The following is a 20,809-nucleotide window of genomic DNA, read 5'->3' as shown; positions in this document are numbered from 1 at the left end:
GTAATCTGCATATTTCAACATCTCCATAGAATTATCCTCCATATTTTCCCTTTAAGTTTGTTTTGAGCAGCAGGTTTCCTCTCAGATCCAGCAGGAAGCTGAGAGCCACAGTTGGATGTGAGCAATAAAAAGTCTGGCAGACAAATTTAAACTGTTCAATCCAAAGTTTTTAAATAAAGACATTTAAAAAAACAGGCAGGTCTTTGTTATTTACAGATTAAAGAGGCAGCTATTGAGGCGACGGGGAAGGAAACAGGAACAAATTCATGCACGTGAAGAGGCAATGACCAGATATTGGTTCATAGGTAAAGATGATTAAAGGCAGATGTTGTTCCGTGATGTTCTCACCGATCCTGAGAGAAACTGGGATTCTCTGTCCTGCAGGAGGGCGTCTGGGTCACAGCGAGACGTCCCTGCCGGGTTTTGGAAGCTAATCTCATTTAGTTTAGAGTAGAAAACAAAGCCTAGTAGCATAAATAGCATAAATAGTCCCAAACTATCTTCATCATTTACAAAATTACAACTTCAGAGTCCACAGGTATTTACATGAGCTGTGATTTCAGCCAGCGTGGAGGCGGAACCGAGGAGACGAAGACGCACACGTGTTATGGAGGGTTACTGCATCGGTAAACTGTGGAGGGGCGGGTGGCATCATCATCATCTTCATCATCATCGTCATCATTGTTGTCTTCATCATCATCATTGTTGTCTTTCATTCATCATCGTCATCATTGTCATCAGCAGCAGCATCATAACACAGGATTCTTTAGGTAATAGTGGACATTGATTGGATTTAAAATCAACTACTTAAACTGAGGGATCATGGATGGATGGATGGATGGATGGATGAGATGATGGATGGATGGATGGATGGATGGATGGATGAGTGGATGGATGGATGGATGGATGATGGATGGATGGATGGATGGATGGATGAGTGGATGGATGGATGGATGGATGATGGATGATGGATGAGTGGATGGATGGATGGATGAGTGGATGGATGGATGGATGATGGATGGATGATGAATGGATGGATGGATGGATGATGGATGGATGGATGGATGGATGGATGGATGGATGGATGGATGATGGAATGGATGGATGATGGATGGATGGATGATCGGTAGCCAGCACTAATGGGGCTGAAATTTCAGACGCAAACATTGAGAAGCGGCAGAGAAAACGGCCGTTAAAGGTTTTCAGTTGTGGTGGATTTAACTTGTGGGTGGATTTAATAATAAAAACAAAGAGTCGATATGTGAAAAAGGTTAAAATAAGCAAAAAAAAAGAGATAAGTGCTGATTTTCTGACAGTAAAGCTGGTGCTACGAATCAGATTTAGCTAATACACTTGTGCTAATGCTAACGGCAGCGTTCAGGGTGCAGAGGAGCAACTACCCAGCATGCACTCTGCCCTCTCTGCTGGCAAACACAGGTGAGCAGTCCGGCGGCGTGGGTCAGAGCTCGGACCCTCCCGGGGGTAATCAGTGCTGTTGACGCTGAAGCTGTTGTAGAAGTGGCTGTTGAACTGTCCGCTCTGCCCGCCGCCAAACGTGTTGTAGTAAACTCCACGGTTGAAATGCAGGCCCTCGCCGTGCTCCGACGGGCCCGTGTCCTGCCCGCCGTGGTTCAGGTGGTACGGGCTCAGGGCCGTAATGTTCCTGTTGGACAGCTCGTTCACCAGTCCCAGGGAGCCCTGCCTGCCGGGGGCCCCGGAGCCGAGCGTGGACATGCTGCTGTAAAAGTTGTTGAAGCACGGAGACGAGGACGTCCCGCGGCGAGGACGCCGTCGAGCTCTTGTGGTTCTCGTTCACGGCCTCCATCTCAGGCGAGGACGCCCCAGCAGCTGGGGGCTGTCGGAGGGCTTTCAGCGGCGCCGCCGGCCGCCCGTCCTCCATCTTAGTGGCCCCCGCCCCCACGGCTGCTCCCGCTGCTCCACTCTGATCCGACCGTCTTTTCCTTTTCCTGCGGAAATTCCCGTTATCGAACATCTTCTCACAGTTCGGGTCCAAAGTCCAATAATTTCCTTTTCCTGAAAAGGCAGAAGGACGTGTTAGGAGTTTATTTTAACATCTAATTATTAATTCAGTGGATCAAACTTTTACCCCTTAAATGAAATTTCAGCTATAACAACTGTTATAACATATAAAACTATTATATGTCGTAATAGTAAAGCTATTATTACATATTATTACAATGATAAAACATCAGCAATTAAAAAAACAATGAAAATAATATTTATTCTAGTTCTAATAATTCAGACTCTAATAAGAGAGAAAATGAAACATTGGCAAAATAAAATTCAAGTTAAATCAAATTTTAAAATAAGATGAAGCTTCACTTCTGAGCACTGCTATTATTATTATATTATTTAAACTTTATATAGTTGAATTTAATTGTTTACAGTTAATTTTTAAGTATTTTTCCCACCATTATTTTAACTTTTTAAATTAAGTTGTAATAAACGTTTTTAAACACGTATTATTATTATGAGTTTTGTTATTGTTATTATATTATTATTGTTATTATACTTGTTGATTTTTAATATTTTGGGCAAACATGACATTTAATTTGATCAAAAAATCTGAAATTCGATCAATTAGAATCGCGAACACCACAATTAAATGGAATAAACGTATTTAAATGCCCCTTAATAATCTATTTCATTCCCGTATTCCCGGTATTCCCGGTACCTGGGTCGTCCTCGTCCCCTCGGAACCTTCTTGAAGCAGTCGTTCAGAGACAAGTTGTGCCGGATCGAGTTCTGCCAGCCGGCTTTGCTCTTCTTGTAAAAGGGGAAATTATCGGCGACGTATTGATAGATCTGGCTGAGCGTCAGCTTCTTCTCGTGCGCGTTCTGGATGGCCATGGCGATCAGGGCCGAGTAGGAGTAGGGCGGCCGCACCAGCTTCAGCAGCTCCTCCTGGCTGGCGATGGACAACCAGCCCAGGTCGGGCCCGCCGAAGCCAGGTGAGTTGGCCAGGAACTGCCTCTGCGAGCCGTAGGAGGGCGGGATGAACGACGTCGGGCTGTTTCCGTGCAGGTAGGGCGCGGAGGAGTTGACGCCCGGGCCGTTCAGCCACAGGTAGGGGTTCGGGGAGGAGGCGTAGTCCCCGAGGCCGTAGCCGGCGGGTCTCTGCGCGCCCGGCAGGCTCTGCTGGTGGTAACATGCTGCTGAAGTTGTCGCAGTAGACGGCGGCCATATCACGGGGCCTCCTGGGCACCTTTAGGGGGGAGAGAGCCGACGGTCGGGGAGGTGTGCTGGTGGTGCTGGTGGTGCTGGTGATGGGGCTGCTGAGGGTCGATGGAATTCATCACTCCCCGCGGGAAATCCCAGGAAATGCTGCAGCGGTTCAGGTGGCCTCGGCCGGCGGTGCGCGGGCGGCAGCAAGTGTCAGACAGCACGGAGGAGTTTTCCAAGTTTAAAGTCCTGACAGCAGCCGCAGGAAGGCAGCAGATGAAGCCCAGCAGCCAATAAACACACACCGGGGAGCGGAGGAGGTGTGGTCGCTCCTCGCTCCGCGGAGAAGTTCCCAAAAAAGTTCTGAGCAGCAGCAGCAGCAGGTTCCTGAGCTTTGAAAACTTTGGAGAACAAATCCGATTAAAATAAACTGTGAATATTAAACATTCGTTTCCTCCATTCAAGCCGAAACCTTCGGGATGAAGATAGAAAGAGTGCACGTACGCACGCACGTGCACAGACAAGATGAGTGTATTTATATTCAAGGATTTGCATAATCTCATGGTCAGATGTGGAAACCAGAGTTAGTTGCTGGTAGGGAAATTGGGGGTTCTTCATCCTCAACATCATCATCCTCATCACCATCATCCTCACCACCATCATCATCATCACCCTCAACATCATCATCATCACCACCATCATCATCATCACCACCATCATCATCATCATCATCATCACCATCATCCTCAACATCATCATCACCACCATCATCATCATCATCCTCATCATGATTCAGGTGTTCCAGGACCTGCTGAGGAGGGGATGACGTGAGAGACAGCGGCCATCTGGATTGGTGGAGAATCATGTGACGCAGGCGCGTCTCTTCCGCCCACCAGGTCCAGATTTGGTTTCTGGTTTCTTCAGCTTCTTGATTCTGTTTTTGTGAATTGTACGGACAGAGTCGAGATCTTCAGGTGTGGATGGCTACAGACTGAAACAACTCCCAGTTTAAAAGCGAGTGGGCAGCAGGAGAAGAGCCCTGAACCCAGAACCTTCAGACTCTTCTATCAGTACAAACCCAATAATCCCGGATAGTTGCCACCATGTTTCACCATGTTTCTGCAGTTGTTGAGGACAAACCAACAAATGGGAACTTTAATGTTCATTTTCCTGGTTTGCTTCAGTCCACCAGTGAACAGATGTGGATGAAGAACACCTCCAACAGGTTCTCCAGCACCCTTGGGGGGTCGTTAACCTGTTTCTACCACTAGAGGTCTCCAGATCTCCCACACTGGACCTTCGTGGGAGCTCCAGGATGGGCAGATGTTCTCAGTTCCTCGTGGCCTCCTCAGCTCTGCTGTCACCACATGTCAATAAGGTCTCCTCACATCCCGAGGTGGTCCCGCCTGAAAATTACCAGACAAGCTCATATTTTATATGTTTTTAGGCCACAAATAAGACACGAGTGTCTCAGAAGAGCTGAAGGGCGGTTTTGTGGCTAATTACAGCGTCTGGAGAAAACACAGGAATTTAATTGCTTTTAATCTTTTCATCAAGATGTTGCTCAACTTTCCACAAAGCTCCACGTGCTGCTTAATGAAGGTGACAGGAGAGTTTGGTGTGGTGCAGGAATCGGAAAAAACTCAATTATATCGCGGAGGATTAATGAACAATGAATGTTTGTCTGCGGTGTCTGAAGCAGGAATCAAAGAGGGAGCTGATGGAGTGTGGACATGTAAACATCTTCACGGTTACCGCTGCAATTATTTGGACAATCAGAAGGTTTTTTTATCCTTTGGTCTCATGATACTGAAGAGAAAATCTGTTCTCTCCATTTTTCCTGCTTTTCGAAGGCAGCTGTCCACACCGACTGTGGATCTGTCGGCTCGATGAAGACGAACATTCTTCTGGACCCTTCAGCTCATCGACCTGATGAAAACAAGCCCACACTCGTCGTCCTCCAGGTCTTCCCCGGATCTTCAGCTCTCCTGGACCTCCTGCAGACGATCATCTCAGATCTCTCTTCAGGCCATCGAACCTGTGACCTCAGTGCCCCACGTGTTTGGGTGACCTCTGAGTGCCCTTCATGGTTGATCATGGTTATCTGCAGTCCCCAGAGCTGCTGAAGCTCCTACACGGTGGTCCTGCTGTCTTCCATGTTTCACATCAAGTTCTGTCGTTTCCTGATGAATGACCCGAGGACCACCTGAGGACCACCTGAGGATCACCCGAGGATCACCCGAGGATCACCTGAGGATCACCCGAGGATCACCTGAGGACCACCTGAGAACCACCTGAGGCTCCTCAAACTTTAATCCTTAAAAAGTGAAAATCTGGGTCTCAAAGGTTTGACCTGTTCCCCCCATATTTTATTTGGTATTTTCAGTTCTGCCGTTTTTGACCCACTTCATTTGATTACTGATGTGAACCAGCCGTTTCTGGGTCTGGGGGGGACAGACGGACGGCTTCCCCGTTCTACCCCCCCTGGTGATGAAGCCCTGCTAACCTGAAGGCAGCTAACGAGCAGACAAAACCAGTTTGAGGGGCCTGGCTGACTCTAATACTGTGGGAGCGGACCTGGGTGCAGGTGAAGCCACTGATGAGGTGGCCACGCCCACCAATTACCTGCAAAAAACAACACCTGGTTCAAGCCGCTGCCGCTTGTGTCCATTTAATATTTTTAAAACAGTCACACTTCTGCGCAGATAATTACAGTCACGCAATTTGCTGATTAATTACCCGGTTTCTCAAAATGAGAACGTTGGCAACAATCTGGGTGAAACGTTTCCATTATCGGCTGATTCGTTTCTGAATAACGGTTTATTTCCTCTGAAAGACAAGTGATAATCAGAGTATGAGATGAGCAGGTCCGATGCTGACGTCACGGTGTTGTTCTTCCCGGCTTTGAGTCGAATTGGTTTTATTTGACTTGTGGGGACACGCCGCCACCTTCCGGTTTGTCTGGTTCAATCGCTGCTGTTCCCACACTGACCACCAGGTCGCGCCAGATCACCGCGGATCGGAGTCTGCAGACTTTTGAGCTTCACGCCGGTGAAAAGCTCCTGGAGGGGTTTGCCAGAGAATCGTCAAGGTTCTTGCTTTTTAAATCTAAAATAAATGAGAATTTAACAGAAAAAGCTCGAAATGTGTGTTTTTCCTCTTTAATAAAGTGGATTCAGACCTTTCCTGAGCTGGTTCAGTGGGTATTGACACATTATCTTCCTCCGCTTCCCCGTTTTTCAGCCTCTGATGGATTCCGGTTTCTCTAATGCAGCTTTTCCACTGACATCCAGGCCACAGAGTAATTGTCCGGGCAGCTCCAGGAGTCGCTCTGTCTGACTGTAATGCTATAATATCGGGGTTGGCTATGACAATAATCCCCGGGGCCTCCTGGGGCATCGCCAAAGCTGGGAACGCACAGATGAGAATCTAACATCGGGAGTGGGAACGATCTCGTTTTCAGATTTTTGCCAGCACAGGAAAGGTTTTGATGGAGTTACTGGAAGTTTGGAGCGAGATGCTCCAGAATTAACCCATCGGAATGCTGCTGGGTCAAAGGTGGAGGGTCCGCGGCACAGTCCCGTCCTTCCCAGGTGTTTGTGTTAACGCCAGGGAGGTGATGATGACTGGGTTAGCTGGTTGTCTGAGCCCAGAATCTGAGACTACCACACCTCAGAACCCGGGTCTCATTCCTGACACTTTAAACAAGATGTCAGAAAGTTTCCAGAGACGTTTGTGGAGACAAAACCCAGGATTCTCAGGTAAATTATCATCCTTTCAGTAGGTGAACCAACCGAACCAGCTAGTTTAGATGAGCAAACAAAAAGTCACAGCAACATATGTCTGGTACCTTTGATGAATATAACTGGGTTCTGTAACTCAAGAACGCGTTAAAAAGCTTCAGTCCATCAGCAGATTTCGTTTGAAGTGACTTTTTGAGGCTGTGAACATGAGAATCGGACAGAAGGCCGACGGATTTCTGCTCACGACAACTGCTGCAGAAAAAACACAAAATGTTCCGGATGATTCACGCCAACGTCTGCCTGACAATCCACACGGAGAATTTACCCAAGCTTATTCTTAAAGACTAAAGACACTTTCAAAGAAGGACAACTTTGTCCAGGAGAGGCGACAACGGACGCTCCGTGCTGGAGGTCGCCCCTGCTGATCGCTGATGCCCCCCCCCCCATGGATAAACACTGTTGCACCAGTGGCTCCTGCACCCTCTGTGGTTCAAGCCCGCGCCTGGAAGGAACCATTTATTCCTGCTTCCTGGACAGTCGGGCCCATTCAGCCCGGGCCCGCCTCCAGTATTTACCTGCAGCCTATTTCTGCGACATGTTCGGGCTCCATCAATCCACCCGTGTTTGGCCCTAATTACTCAGGAAGTCATCAGGAATAAACATCAGCAGATATAATGTTCACATGCTTGTGAGGAGCAAACAAACGGTCCCACAGAAGCAGGTAGGAGCCCGGCCGAGGACAGATAAGAGCACGTATGTGGACACACGAGGCATTCATGGCGGCTGGAATAACACAGTGGTGCTTTTGAGAGGCCGGCCGCAGTCCTGCGGGCACATGCAGGAGATGTTAGCGCTCTATATGTTTATAGGGCTGCCATGGAAAAATAAGAGGCTGAGCCACAGGCATTTCCTCGGTTCCTCTCCCCGCTCTCCTCTCCAAGCCTGTGTGGGAGAGGAGGTTTAGATGGAGGCCCAGCGCACGCCACGCTTCATCATTTTCAGAAGCAGGCTTCCTGATTCCCCCTCTGTTCCTGCCTCCTCTCTATCACGGAGCTCCTCGGCAGCCCGCTCAGGTTTCTCTGCCCAACCTCTGGAATTGTCTTATTTACTCGCAGCCTTCATTTACTGTAACATTATAGGAACACGAGAGGTCACTCATGTAAATATTTGAAGGTTTTTTTTGGGTCTATTGTTTGGTTGTGAGTCATCTAAATGTCGGAAAGTACGTTAAAGTAGCCACGATTGCTGTATGTGCCATGTAGCATGACCGCACTTAAAGACCATTTCCAATTAGGTATTTGAGGGGAAGCTTTAAAAATGCCATCGCAACTTTCAGAAGCTGCATCTCATTTACAGTGAACGTTGACCTCAAAGTATTCAGACAAACAAACAAACAAACACAACAACGTCGTCTGCATAGAAGTGTAGCTTGACTGGGAGAGTCGAGCTCACGTCTGAGCACACGCACACGCTGAACTCGGCACACGTTGGTTTATTTTGGAGCATTAAAAAGAAGCGTGATGAGGAGGTTTTCCCACATTAAAGAGAATAATTCCTGCTCCTTCCGGCTGAGAGGATCCATCATTTAAAACGAGGGGAACGTGGCCGCCTGTGCACCTGATGCGCCGTCCAAGTTTAAAACAGCTTTGTGAGCTCAGACGTCTTCAAAGGCTCCTTCTCTTATCGCCATTTCTTCTTCCTCTTTTATCTTTATTTCTTCTTTGGCTTTTGTTCTTCTCCTCAAATCGACGGTGCCACCGGGTCTCTGGAATAAATATTAAATGTCCAAAGTCCTGAACTACTTCCTCAACTACTTTTCCTCAGGGAAAAGCTAAAGTAAAAAAGTGTCACTTTTGTTGTAAGAAAGTCTCCATTTGTCTGTTTCAGTCATTGTTTTGTGACTTTATCTTGATCTCACCGATGCAAAAGCACCTAAACTGCTGCTAATTCCATTAACAAGCAACAAACTGAAAGAAGTCCGGCTGTAAAGCCGCACGGGCGTAAATCTGCTGCTGTTGTTACGTCCGTCGCTGGACTCGTTGGGATTCGCTGCATGAATCGGCGTTAAAAACCTCTTTTCACTCTTTGTCTCAGATGGCGTCTTTAGGCACCACTTTTTGTCTGAAACGCCTCAACAGTCATTAACCCCGACTGATCGCCTTCTGTCGATGCCCGGGGAGGCGGGGCCAAGTCACCACCTGATCGGCCGTCGGCGTCCATCTCCAGCCACGTCCTCCAGGCTCGCAGCAGCCCTTTCACCACATAAATACAGTTCCACTGGCCCCCGTTTGTTGGCCGCCCTGGCGTGGCGGCCTTAAAAACCACAAAAAAACCTTTAAAGTCCATTTGTTGGCGTATTTTATAGGAAAGAGGTGGCTGGAGGTTGACAGGAAGTGCTGCTGCCATCTCCTCACGGACCTCAACAGGTGCAAAGACAAAAGTCAATGGCATCTTTGTGCAAGATGGATGAGGTTTGGTGGGCCTGACGGCACCCCCTCTGCCTTTTAGGGAGCCTTGAACGTGAGTCCAGAGGGGGAAACCATACATCCTCAAGTGACAAACACCCAAGGTAGCTGGTTTTGGCTTCCACTGCCGCCAGCTTTTGTGGCAGCCTGCTCGGCTCTTTTACGGGCTGTAGTAATTTATGTTGGCCCGGCGCTGCCTCTGAGCCCTATCCACAATAGGAGCCCACAATGGTGAGTCCTGCTTTGCAACAGTTACGTGTACTCTGCAGTACTGGGGTCGCCATGGTGAAGCAACTCGGTCACACCTGCAGTTAAAGTCAGACTTTGAGGAAAACGTGACCCAAAATTGAGGCTAAAAATATCTCGTTGACATGCTGGAAAAAGAGAAAAAGCGGCTATGAATATGGATACGAGACAAAGTCAAGGAGGACGACTTCACGTGCCGCTAGCTAGTGATTCCCTCTGCTTCAACAGCGACACCTGGTGGTAGACGGATGCTAAATCAGTTCCTGCCTTATTTTCAACAAAATAGCTATAGTCTATGGAACGAAACAGCAAAGCAACAACAAGCTTTGGACAAATCAAAAAGGAGCAGGATGATATATTTAAAGTTGGACAAAATTCCAAAATGTGGCCGATAAACTCCAGTTTTCCGTATTTGTAGCAGGAGAACTTGGATGGAGGTGTTCAGAGGTGTGCCGGGTCATCAAACTCGTAGAACTTTGGTGGAAAAAGCTCCTGATTTTACTGCTCATCAGCAGCTTCATGCGTATTTCCACATGAAGAGGTTTAGCGCGTTAGCGGCTACGTTAGCAGAGCCCGACTGACGACGGAGCTCTTTCACCACATTTTCAGGGCCTAAGGATGTAAAGAACTGAACACACGAGCCGAAGGAGGGCAGAAGCGTCAGGTTTTGGCCTTCTGGTGCCGGCCCAACACGCCTGCGGCGCCACATGTTGACATGTGTCATGTCGATGCTGCTCGTGTCCGAGCGCAGCCGTCGGCCCCCGTAAACCATCTTCTCTGACTCCCCAAATGTGGAGCGCAGGAGCTTTTATTATTTCTGGAGTCGGTCCCACGCCCCGAGCCCCTGCAGCCGACTGCGGATTTCATGGAGCTCTCGGGGGGCAGCCCGGCGAACAATGTGGGGTGTTGTGCTGAATCTGGGGGAGCTCAGCTGCCCCCACCTGCTGGAGCAGCTTTACTGGTCTGGCTCTGGCTCCCAGTTTATTTAACGGTTAAACATGAGAATTTACCAGCAAACTTTTCCAATTTTCTCTGGATTTCAATCATGAAACAAACGCAGATCAACTGTTTGGATGTTTTGAACCAGAGTTTTATGAGATTCGGTTGTAACGATGCTGAAAATGTGAACAAAAAAAGCTGGAAAAATTCAATAGTCTGGCGCCGGGGGTGGGAAAATATCGGAAGTTACCGTCACATTACGTAGAAACACCCGTATAAAGTATTGATTACAAATCAAAGAATTAAAATGCAAAATTATGGCTGCTATACTTCCTGAACTCCATTAAAAGCGTTAGCGTTAGCGACGATCCCGCGGCGTCAGTTAGCTTTGTTTTTGGTGTATTCATTCATTTTACTGTTTATCCGCTCAGAACAGGCGGGAATATCACCGCTGGAGCTCCTCTTTATTTACAGCAGCGTGTCCAAACGGGGAGACCTGGACGTTCCATTTTTCCCAGGTGCTCCGTCAGCACGCGAACAGGAAGGCTTCAGTCGGAGCAGCTCAGGGACCCCATCGCTCTTTCTGCTGCAGGATGTTTGGAGACGTTCCCCCCGCTCAGATCAACGCTGCTGTTCTTCTTATTAACTACAGCTGGAATACAGGACATCCTGCATCCCAGCCAAGAATCTTTTCCCTCTTTTCCTTCTTCTTCTCCTCCGCGTGTTCTCCTTGTTCTGCTTGTCTTCACCTCGCTGACAGCAGACAGAAGCCAGGAGAGCAATTTGTCACTAAATATTCGTCTCTGCTTCTGTCCGTCTGGGGATTTTCTCCCTTTCCACAGCAGCACCTGCTGAGGAGCAGCCGGTCACCTGCTGCAGCCCCAGAATGCCTCACGTTCTCTGCAGCCCTCCTGTTGCCTTAGGAACCAGGAAAAGACAACAAAAATGAGTCAGAAAAGCTGAAATGTTTGTTAGCGGAGTTAGCGGGAGGCCAGCGTTAGCATGGGCGAGGCTGACGCTAGCTGCTAATCCCAGTCCCCACCAGTGGATACTGGCTCCTCCCACCACAGCCGGCGTGCTCGCTCACACAGGCCGGACCGTTTGAAATGCTAATGCCGCCTCTTCACGCGCTTTTAACGTGCTGCTGTCTTTTCCTTCACCTTGTCTTCAGAGATGCTGAGCAGGACACGTCCTCCTCTGAGACCGAACCAGTCCCACCATGCAGCCATTACAGGGGCCGGCCGAGGTCAGAGGTCACGTCTTAATCACAGTCTGCAGGTGTAGTGATGGAGGACAGACACTTTCCTGCGTCAGCGTCCAAAAGAGACACAGAAGCTTCTTTATTTTTGGACCTTTTGTTGCTGCTGAGGACCGAGAAAGAGACTAAAAAAGCAGCTATTGTTGAGTTGTCATCTCTGGAACTGGACAGGGCCAGCAGAGAGCAGAGCGGCCCCCAGCGTGACAGTGGGGGGGGGGGGCGTTCTGGGTCCTCTTCCTGCTCTGGGAGGACCCAAAGAGTCCAGGAACACAAGTGAGCCCGACTGACCCGACGCAGCGGGACGGGCTCACGATGAAAGTGTTCAAGTGGTCTGGAAATGGTTTAAACCATCAGAATCGCAGACATCCTTCCCAACAGAACTCTCTCCCACGTGCGCAGCGGTCCTGCATAACCAGAACATCTCAGTCCGTCCAAAGGGACGGAGCGGTTCCGTTGACAGAGCAAAGCTGCCGGTTGGCTGCTGCACTGTCGTCGTGGCGATTAGCTTATTGTTGGACAGACCTGGTTTCTGTCACACGAGTTCTACGAGAGCTGTCAGCTCAGAACCATTTACACAAGGCCCGGTCCAGGATGATTGATTAGCCCTTATCTCCTCCAGCCAATCGGAGCCTGACTGAGCACCGTTGGGTCTCAGACCCATGAAAAGCTTGGCGGGTTCTCCGGGTTCCCCCTCGTGATGAATGGCTGCATTCTGCTGCGGGCCCGGTCGTGGGCGGACCTTTGTTAGCCTGACTGATGGCTTTGGCCGGTTGAACCGACTCCAGGAGATCGTTACTGACTCGACCCGACAGCGCCGGTGATCGGCAGCATCCGCTGCCAACACAGACAGCTGCCGAGACGCCGCGGGCCCGGGCAGCGAACGGGAGAAAAACGCTTCTTCATCATTTCAACCCGGACTTTCTGGACCTTCATGATCCAATACAGACGTGCAGAAAGTGTAAAGCTTCAGAAATAAAAGCGAAAATTAAACCTTCCTCAAATCCATAAAAGAGAATAAAGGTTTGATGGCGAGTGGGCGGAGCTGCCGTTGTCAGAGAGGAGGCGACCCAACTGGAAGCTTTAATTAGCTTCCATCTCAGTTTATCTGTGGGAGGCCTTCCAGGGCGGGTCAACGGGCGCCATGAAGGTCAGGACCCAGTTCCCTTCATCCCTTTATTCCTTTATCTGCTCCCACGTGAACAAACTCCGTTTTTTTTTACTGCAGCTCCTCAAAAAGAGGCTAAAATCTCACAGCTCGACACCGTACGAGCAGAACATGGAAGCAGAAGAATGTTCCTGGAGCGTCTAATCCACACACGATGATGGTCTCTGACATCAGTAAATCCTGAAATCGATATAAACGGATTTGTGGGTCGGTCCAAAGTCGGGAGGAGAGATCTGGTCCCTCCGAGGCACATTTGTAATGAGGCTGTTCAGGTTAAGTGCTGAGTGTTACAGCGGCGGAGCTCCCTCTGGAGACCCGAACCTCTGACCTTCTGCTCATTAACTGCTGTCTTCCTCCTGGAAGAGTGCACGCCGCCGCCGCCACCGCCGCGGTCCTGCCGCCATGTTCCCGGAAGCTTCTTGGTCTGGTGCTGGATGAAATAAATGTTTGGTGAACACGTACAGAGGAGAAACGTCAGATCGTGAGAGGAAATTACAGCTGCTGCCATCAGAGGCGGTTCTGACAGAACCCACGGCGGTTCTGACAGAACCCACGGCGCTCCTGGTGCACCCTGGGAAATGTAACCATGCTCGTCCCGGCCTGCTCCCACCTGCATGGTTGGTGTTCCGGACCATCAGCAGGTCCTCCTCGGAGGGGACTTCCCCCAGATTACCCTGAAGGTAAAGCTAATGGAGGTAACCATGGCAACAGGCAAGTGGGCTTTATTTGACAAGCCTTTGATATTTCATAACTCCGATGGAGAAACAGACATGAAAGAAACAGCCTTGTTTATTCTGGTGTCTCTTCTGCTCCATCTTTGCCCCCCCTCACAGGAAGTGCCGTCCTCCCGCTCAGCACTATAAAGTCATCATATTTGGACCGAGGGGGTGTCAGCGTTGCCATGGCGGCCATACATCTCCTCCGCCTGAGTCCAAACACAGCTCTCTGGGTACTGGAGCTTCTCCAGGAACAGCCTGGTTCTGGCATCCCTCACTGCCTTATAAAGCCCGGTCCGGGGCCGGATGCCAGCGGCGGAGCTGTCACCGGGCTCGCTCGCCACGGCCCGGCTGAGACACCGCAGACGTTCCGTAGCCTTTACGACCCGTCCTCTGACGCGTTGACAGGAAGCTCTGTGACGGCTCAGGACTCGTCCGGGACGTCCAGCGCGTCCTCCGGAGGGTTTCGTGGCTCCAACAGGAACCGGTTCCGAGCGGCATCGTAAATAAATTCGACTTTAACGCGAAGTTGGGACAGACAACGTGAACATCACGATGAACATCGGCCACTTTGTTCGACAGTTTTCCAGTTTGGAAGGATCCAGAAGGATCCTGTGGTAGATGAAGGATATTTTTATGAAGGAAACGTCCCGAACGGCAGCAGCGTCCCTCCTAATCAGCGCCAGCAGCAACACTTCCTCCCCTCCCGCTCGTATCTTTCTGGGAACCACATCCCTCCTTTCCTGACCTCCAGCTCGCTTTACCTGCTGCCGGAAGAGGAGGCCGGCGGAGGAACAAGGTCACGGAGCTCCGAGCCGGGTGATGGTACAAGGTGATCTCTGATTACGGGGGAAATGGGGGGGGGGGGGGCGGATGTTCCAGGACTGATTGGATGTGTGTGACTGGAAACATCCCAGTTCAGCCATCGCACAAGAGAGATGAGATAACCTCGAACAAATCTGTGCTTATTATAAAGGAAAGGTGAAATAAGTGTGGTCAACACGGCAGACGAAGGACAGCGTGTAATTACCTGACTGTCACACACACTAACGGTGTTTATAACACTGTTTATGGCCTTTTAATAGCACCCAGGACTGCTCAGTCGCTCCTAATCACCGTCGGCAACAGCGGGTGGAATCCCATTCCTCTATCTGATCTCATTAGCTGGTTCCATCTGTGGCAGTGATTCATACTGATCATCAGACTGAAACGCTGGAAGTTAATTAAACGATAAACGAGGAAACAAATTAGTGTGGTTCTTAATGCTGCTGCCAGCTGGGGGGGGGGCACAGCATTCTGCAGCTGAATCTGAGAATACATGTATCATATTAAGGACGCACTGTGGAAGTTTGTGGCGATCAGATTTCCCTTTCTTTAGCACACATGTGTTAGCATTAGCATAATTGCCTCCTCGTCCAGACACATGAGATTCGACCGAAGAGACCGAAAGATCTCCGGTGATCAGTAGAACTTTTCTTTGACACAAATGAACCTCGCAGCAAAGTTTTCCTTCTAAATGAATTTCTCTGTGTTCAAGCAGCACATTAGCGGCGCCGCGATGGGGTGTTGATATTCCAGCCAATGAGAAAAGCCCCGACAGAGGAAACACAATTGGAACTAATGTGTGTACCCCAGAGAGAATAATTGAATTTTTATCTATTTTACACCATAATGAATCCTCCGACATTAGCGACAGCCAAGCTGGGGGGACTTTGTAGTGCATGATAATTACCTCCTAAAGCTGGGTGGGGTGGGGGTGGGTTCCTGGGGGCTCAAGGCTGCATCGTGCCTGAGAGGTGTTGGGTTATGGATGTTATGTCATATTTCCATGCATGAATGCAGCACAAATAAAGAAACTTTAGGGGTGGTGGGGGAGGTGTGTGTGTGTGTGTGTGTGTGTGTGTGTGTGTGTATGCGTGTGTGTGAGGGGGGGGTCATTACTGCTCACTCAGGCATTGCTTATGAAATCATCACGATACGTAACTGTTGTCAATAGAGTGGTCAGCCTGCTGCCCTGCCCTGCCCCGCCCCCTGCCCCGCCCCCTGCCCCACCCCTGCCCCGCCCCCTGCCCTTTAAAGAAAAGGTCTCGTTCTCCAGCGAGGGATTAAGCTGAGAGCCCTAAAATGAGACGGCAAAAGGCCTTGTGAAGAGTTTATTTCACACATGAGTGTTCCTCCATCTCCTGCTGGCTCGTTCAATGAGCAGAAGGAGAAAATGGAGGGTGGGGGGGATCCAGTTGATCTCTTTAGGCCGCTGCAGCTTACTTAACTCATCCAGGCGCCGGCGCTCTTCTGAAGGTATCGCTGAGGCCCCACTTTGCATGAGAAAACCAGGATTAATCCAAATATTTATCCTTGCTGAGAGAGATGTTTTGCCCGTCTTTACATCCCCTGAAGAATGCCCCCCCAACACACACGCACACACACACACACACACACGCACACACACACACGCACACACACACACACACACACGCACACACACACGCACACACGCAGCCGCAGGTATAAATATTTCAGAGAAACTTCTGCTGCAGCGACCGACGCAACAAACCCCGCCACTGGTGTCAGCGCTGTCACCACGGTAACCAGCCAGTGACGATGTCATTTGACAATTCTCTCAGAGGACATCAAGACAGTCCCCGGGACACCCCCACACCCCCTGCATCTCCCCAGAGAGGTGTCCATGGCAACCGAAAGCAAGCCGAGCGTACAGTAATTCAATTGATACCTCACACCCTGCGTGCACCCCCCCCCCCATCCGTTTCCATCTGTCTGCCCCCCCTCAATCACACTCATGAGGCTTTTATTAGGCCTCCCCACTGAAGAAATCTCCATCTAATTAACCTGAATCCTGTGGATTATTAGTCATCCTTTCATTAAGGCGCAGGTTGATAAAGCAGCAGCTGGTTCGTCAGAATTCCCGACACCAGAACCAGGAATGTGGAGGAATTTCCAGCAGGACATTGAAGCAACCGAGACGCCTCAGGTGTGGGAGCTGAAGCTTCGACCCCCCCCACCGAAGCTGGGATGAGTTCTAACCCTCAGCTGATGTCTGTGGACCTTCCTGAAGGTCGCTGAGGGTTGTTCCGGGCTTCAAGGACACAGTTTTCCAGCTCTGCTCCCGCTTTGTTCTGTCTCTTTTCTCTCTTTGATTTTCTCTCCTGTCACTTCCATCTCCGTTGCGTCCTTTGTTTCCTCTCTCAGACCCCCCCCCCCCCCCCCACCCCACCCCCGCCTCCCGTCTGAAGGCCCGTCCTTGGGAACACGCCCGTGTGTAAACCGGCCTCCTCAGGCTGCAGCATAAATCAGACGGACCCGGTCAGCGTCGGTTCGAGCCAGCAGCGGTTCTGCCTTTGTCCGGGTGCTCTCGTGAGAGGCGTAATGGACCCGTTCCCCCTCCGCTCAGCCGGCGGTGCCCAGCATTCTCACTGTCTGGTGGTGGGGGGGCCAGGGACTCTGCTGCGGGCCGTCAGACTGTGCTGGGGGAGTCAAACAGAGCTATTGAGGCAGCAGAATGGCCGGGCCGGGCCAGGAGGAGGGCCGAGTCCAGCCCCCGCAGCGTGAGACGCGCTATCATGGGAACGATAAGCTGAAGGGGAGTCGGGAGCCCGACGCTCGTTTGGAAACTCAGGACTTTCTCCTGCAAACGTCGTTCTGCTCCACAGACACCAGAGCCGGAAAAATCTCATCTATCAGCTGTCAGAGAAGCAATAACACAGGTGTGATTTCCTATCAGCAGCACCATTTTTCACCTGTACCCCCCCCCCACACACACACACACACACACACACACACACTGGTGCTACGAACAGAAATGATCAAATCCATGGCACCAGCCCTGGAACACCAGGGTTTTCCCAACAGGCCGTTTACGGATCCAACTGAGAGCAGCACCGACCTCCGCCAGTAGGGGGCACTTGAGTCAAAGCTGCACCAGTTTCCACGTGCCAGCCAACAAACAGGCCAAACTGGGCCGTCACCACACCCAAACCGCAGGCACATATAGCTGCATCTGTGCAGAGGCAGAATTATGGGTTCTTGTTTTAGAACCAGGCGCTGTTTTGGTTCCAGTGAAAAGATTCTGTGTGTTCCGTCGCTGCTGCAGCTGCAGCTTCGGCTCCACGTTCATATTAAATGTATATTTCTATATGTGCTTTGATGTTCTGACACCATTCTGAGTGTCACAAAATGCAGTTTTGATCCTGTTGCTGGGAAAAAATGACAGAAAGCTCCGCCCACATGTGGTGACATAGAAGCAGCTAGCATCGAGGCTAACGTGGGAGTGGCCCAGCACACGTTACGACGTTGACATCTTGCAGAAACTTTACAAGCAGAAACTTTACGTTTTTATTTAGCAACGTAACGCAACAAAGTTATTAAAGCTTAATGTTGGCGGCATCAATCTCTGGTTAGCTTACCTCCGGTTAGCTTGCCTCCGGTTAGCTTACCTCCGTTGTGTCTGAGAAACGGCGTAGCTAGTTTTCTTCAGTTTTCAACTTCTTGTTACAGTTTTCAACATTTTCTTTCATGTGTAATCAAAGAATCGCTGGTTTTCATATTTTCTGTGCTTGGAAGGTTTCACTCAAGGACGTGAAGGTTTATCTCCTCTGAACGGCGTCAACATTTATAATCATCTGTCGCCGCGCGCGCAGAAATAGTGTCTACAGTTAAAGGCTGCGCAGCAGTTTATAAAACAAGGAGGGAAGATTAACGGGAAGATCACAGATTTAACCTTCCGCCTCGTTAACTAGCTTATTCAGCAGCATCGATCCTGAAACGCACCAGATCAGTCGGAGTTTGTTATCGATGGCTGAAGCCGACGGACGTTCCCGCTCCGCCGGTGGGAGCGTCTTCATCTGGAGGGGCCACAACAACGAGCTGATCGATGGAGCGGCGTTAACAAAGCACAGGTGAGGGTTTTTATCGGGGATCAGCGGCTCCCTGAGGATCGACCCAATCAGCTGAGCTCGGATCAGGATTCAGATCTTCCTTCTTCAGACGCGTCACCTCGACCCTCCAGCCGGATAATCTGTCTGCGGCGTTGACTGGAGGGTTTGGGCCCGGGCGAAGGAGGAGGAACCGGATGACCGACTGGTTCTTCATACGTTCAAGCCATGAGAAATATCACATCCGGCTCCGAACAGGGACGCTAGCGCGGTCCAGACTCTCAGCTCCGTGTTGAGCATCCGTCAACGCTGAAAAACGTCAGGTTTTTCCAGCGGGGGCCTTTGGGCTGACCTCCTCGGCGCCGTCGCACCTTCACGTCCCCATCATGTTCTAGATTGTTTCCCGGCCTCCAGACTCTTATCTCGTCCCTCCTGGTCACGTGTGGCTGTAGAACCTGTTTACAACAGCAGGAAACTACTAAAAAATAGGTATGAAAAGCTGCCGGATTAGAAACTAAAAGTTTGGTGATCAGCGTGTGTCACCGTCAGATACGAAGAGTAACAATGATCCTAAAGCCGACAAGTGCTTGATCTTATGGATCCCTTCGACAGCTTTAAGTGTATTTGGAGGGAAATAAAGAGGTTTCTGTTCTCTCGTCCCGCTGCCGATGTGACCGTTTGACCCAGAGCTTCTCAAACAAACTTTTCCACTCAGGTAATCTCTGATTTGATCTGCTTCACTACAAAGTTCAGCAGGGAATTGAGAGGCTTCAGGGTCTGGTGCTCGGCTCTCTGCTGCTTTAAGACTTTATCTGGGAACCTGCGGATGGAGGACCCAGTGGGGGGATCACGCGGAGTTCCTGAGAATCTCACATGCAGTGATGTCTTATTCAGAAGCTTACCTCCTGCTGGAAGTTGTGTCTCCCTCCTGGTGAATAACCACCGAGTCAGGAAGCAACCTGCACTTCTGTGATGTCAGATTTTACCTACTTTTCTCTCTTTCTTTCAGGTAATACGGCAGTGTGAGTAGTGAGGCACTGAGCTAGCGTCACTGGTCTCAGTCAGCTTTTCTGACACCAACACTTCCTCCAGACAGTTAGCTCCCATGCTAGTTAGCAAGGCTCTCCGCTGGCTAGCCTGTCCAGCAGGAAAATGTGTCTTTCCCAGTGAGCTAACATCTGCATATTCATATCAGAGAGGACTATTTTCCAGGACTGGCTAAAGCAAAATGGCCACTTAGCTGGAATATTCGCAAAACATTTTCTAACACAAGAGTTCCTGCATCAACAAAAATGTAAGAAACTGTGAAAGTACACAGACCAGAGAGACGCCAACACATAAATCAACCCCCAACCCCCCCTAAAACAGCTCCGCTGGCCTAATCTGTTGCCTTTGATAACACAAGTGTGTTTTCGGAGCAGTCAGCCTTGTCCAACATGGCGTCCTTCGGCGCCCCACAATCCCTGACATGTCAGCAAACACGAGGGAAAACACGAGCGGAGTCTCTGGGTGAGTGAGCGTTCTATCAGGACGCCTGGCTCTAATCTGCCGAGCGCCTCCATCAGTCAGCCCGCCGGGCCGCGATAGCGAGCTAAGAGCGTCAGACACCGCGAGCGAAGCACCTCTGACCCACTTACGCAGCTCCTAACAGCCAAGTGATGGAAGATGAGGACTGAAGATGGAGAAACCAGCGACGCTTCATCAGCTGCACGTGACAACGGGTCGCCGTGTGTGAGGCCACGCGTGGCTTTTAAACCAGTCACACACACACACACACACACACACACACACACACACACACACACAGGTTGGTTGATTGGAAAGGAACAGTTATTTATGTTGTTGTCCTCTAGCCGACTGAATCTTCTCTGTTTACTACGACTTTTTAGGTGGGAATATGCTTTTGTGTGGAGGTGTGCGTGTGTGCGTGTGTGTGTGTGTGTGTGTGTGTGTGCGTGTGTGTGTGTTGGGGTCAGGCAGGAAAAGCACAGTTGTCTCATTGTGTTTGTAACTGCTGGACAGTCAAATCCCTGTAGATTGAGTTGAGGAGCGTCCCTTTATCCCCTGGATTAACCCCCGCAAACCCAAGGTTATCTGTCCACACACCCACACACACACACACACACACACACACCATTGATAACTCCCTGATGGATCAATCATCTGCAGGATCGATCTCAGCTGGGACGACTCTCTGGGATGTCA

General features: G+C 50.1%; 1 protein-coding gene across 1 annotated transcript; it reads right to left on the bottom strand.

Moving 5' to 3' along the window:
* Positions 1-1,073: 1,073 nt before the first annotated feature.
* On the bottom strand, positions 1,074-3,510 carry foxi2 (forkhead box I2). The gene is given in 6 exon segments (XM_003962831.2): positions 1,074-1,774; positions 1,776-2,034; positions 2,696-2,711; positions 2,713-3,168; positions 3,170-3,208; positions 3,210-3,510. Coding segments are annotated over 6 exon segments (1,275 nt in total). The 5' UTR covers positions 3,318-3,510; the 3' UTR covers positions 1,074-1,377.
* Between the last annotated feature and the right edge of the window lie 17,299 nt (positions 3,511-20,809).

The sequence above is a fragment of the Takifugu rubripes genome, chromosome 2, assembly GCF_901000725.2.
Source record: "Takifugu rubripes chromosome 2, fTakRub1.2, whole genome shotgun sequence".
In the NCBI taxonomy this organism is placed as follows: Eukaryota; Metazoa; Chordata; class Actinopteri; order Tetraodontiformes; family Tetraodontidae; genus Takifugu; species Takifugu rubripes.
Note: the sequence above shows the minus strand (reverse complement) of the source record. Positions and strands in the feature narration are given on the sequence as shown.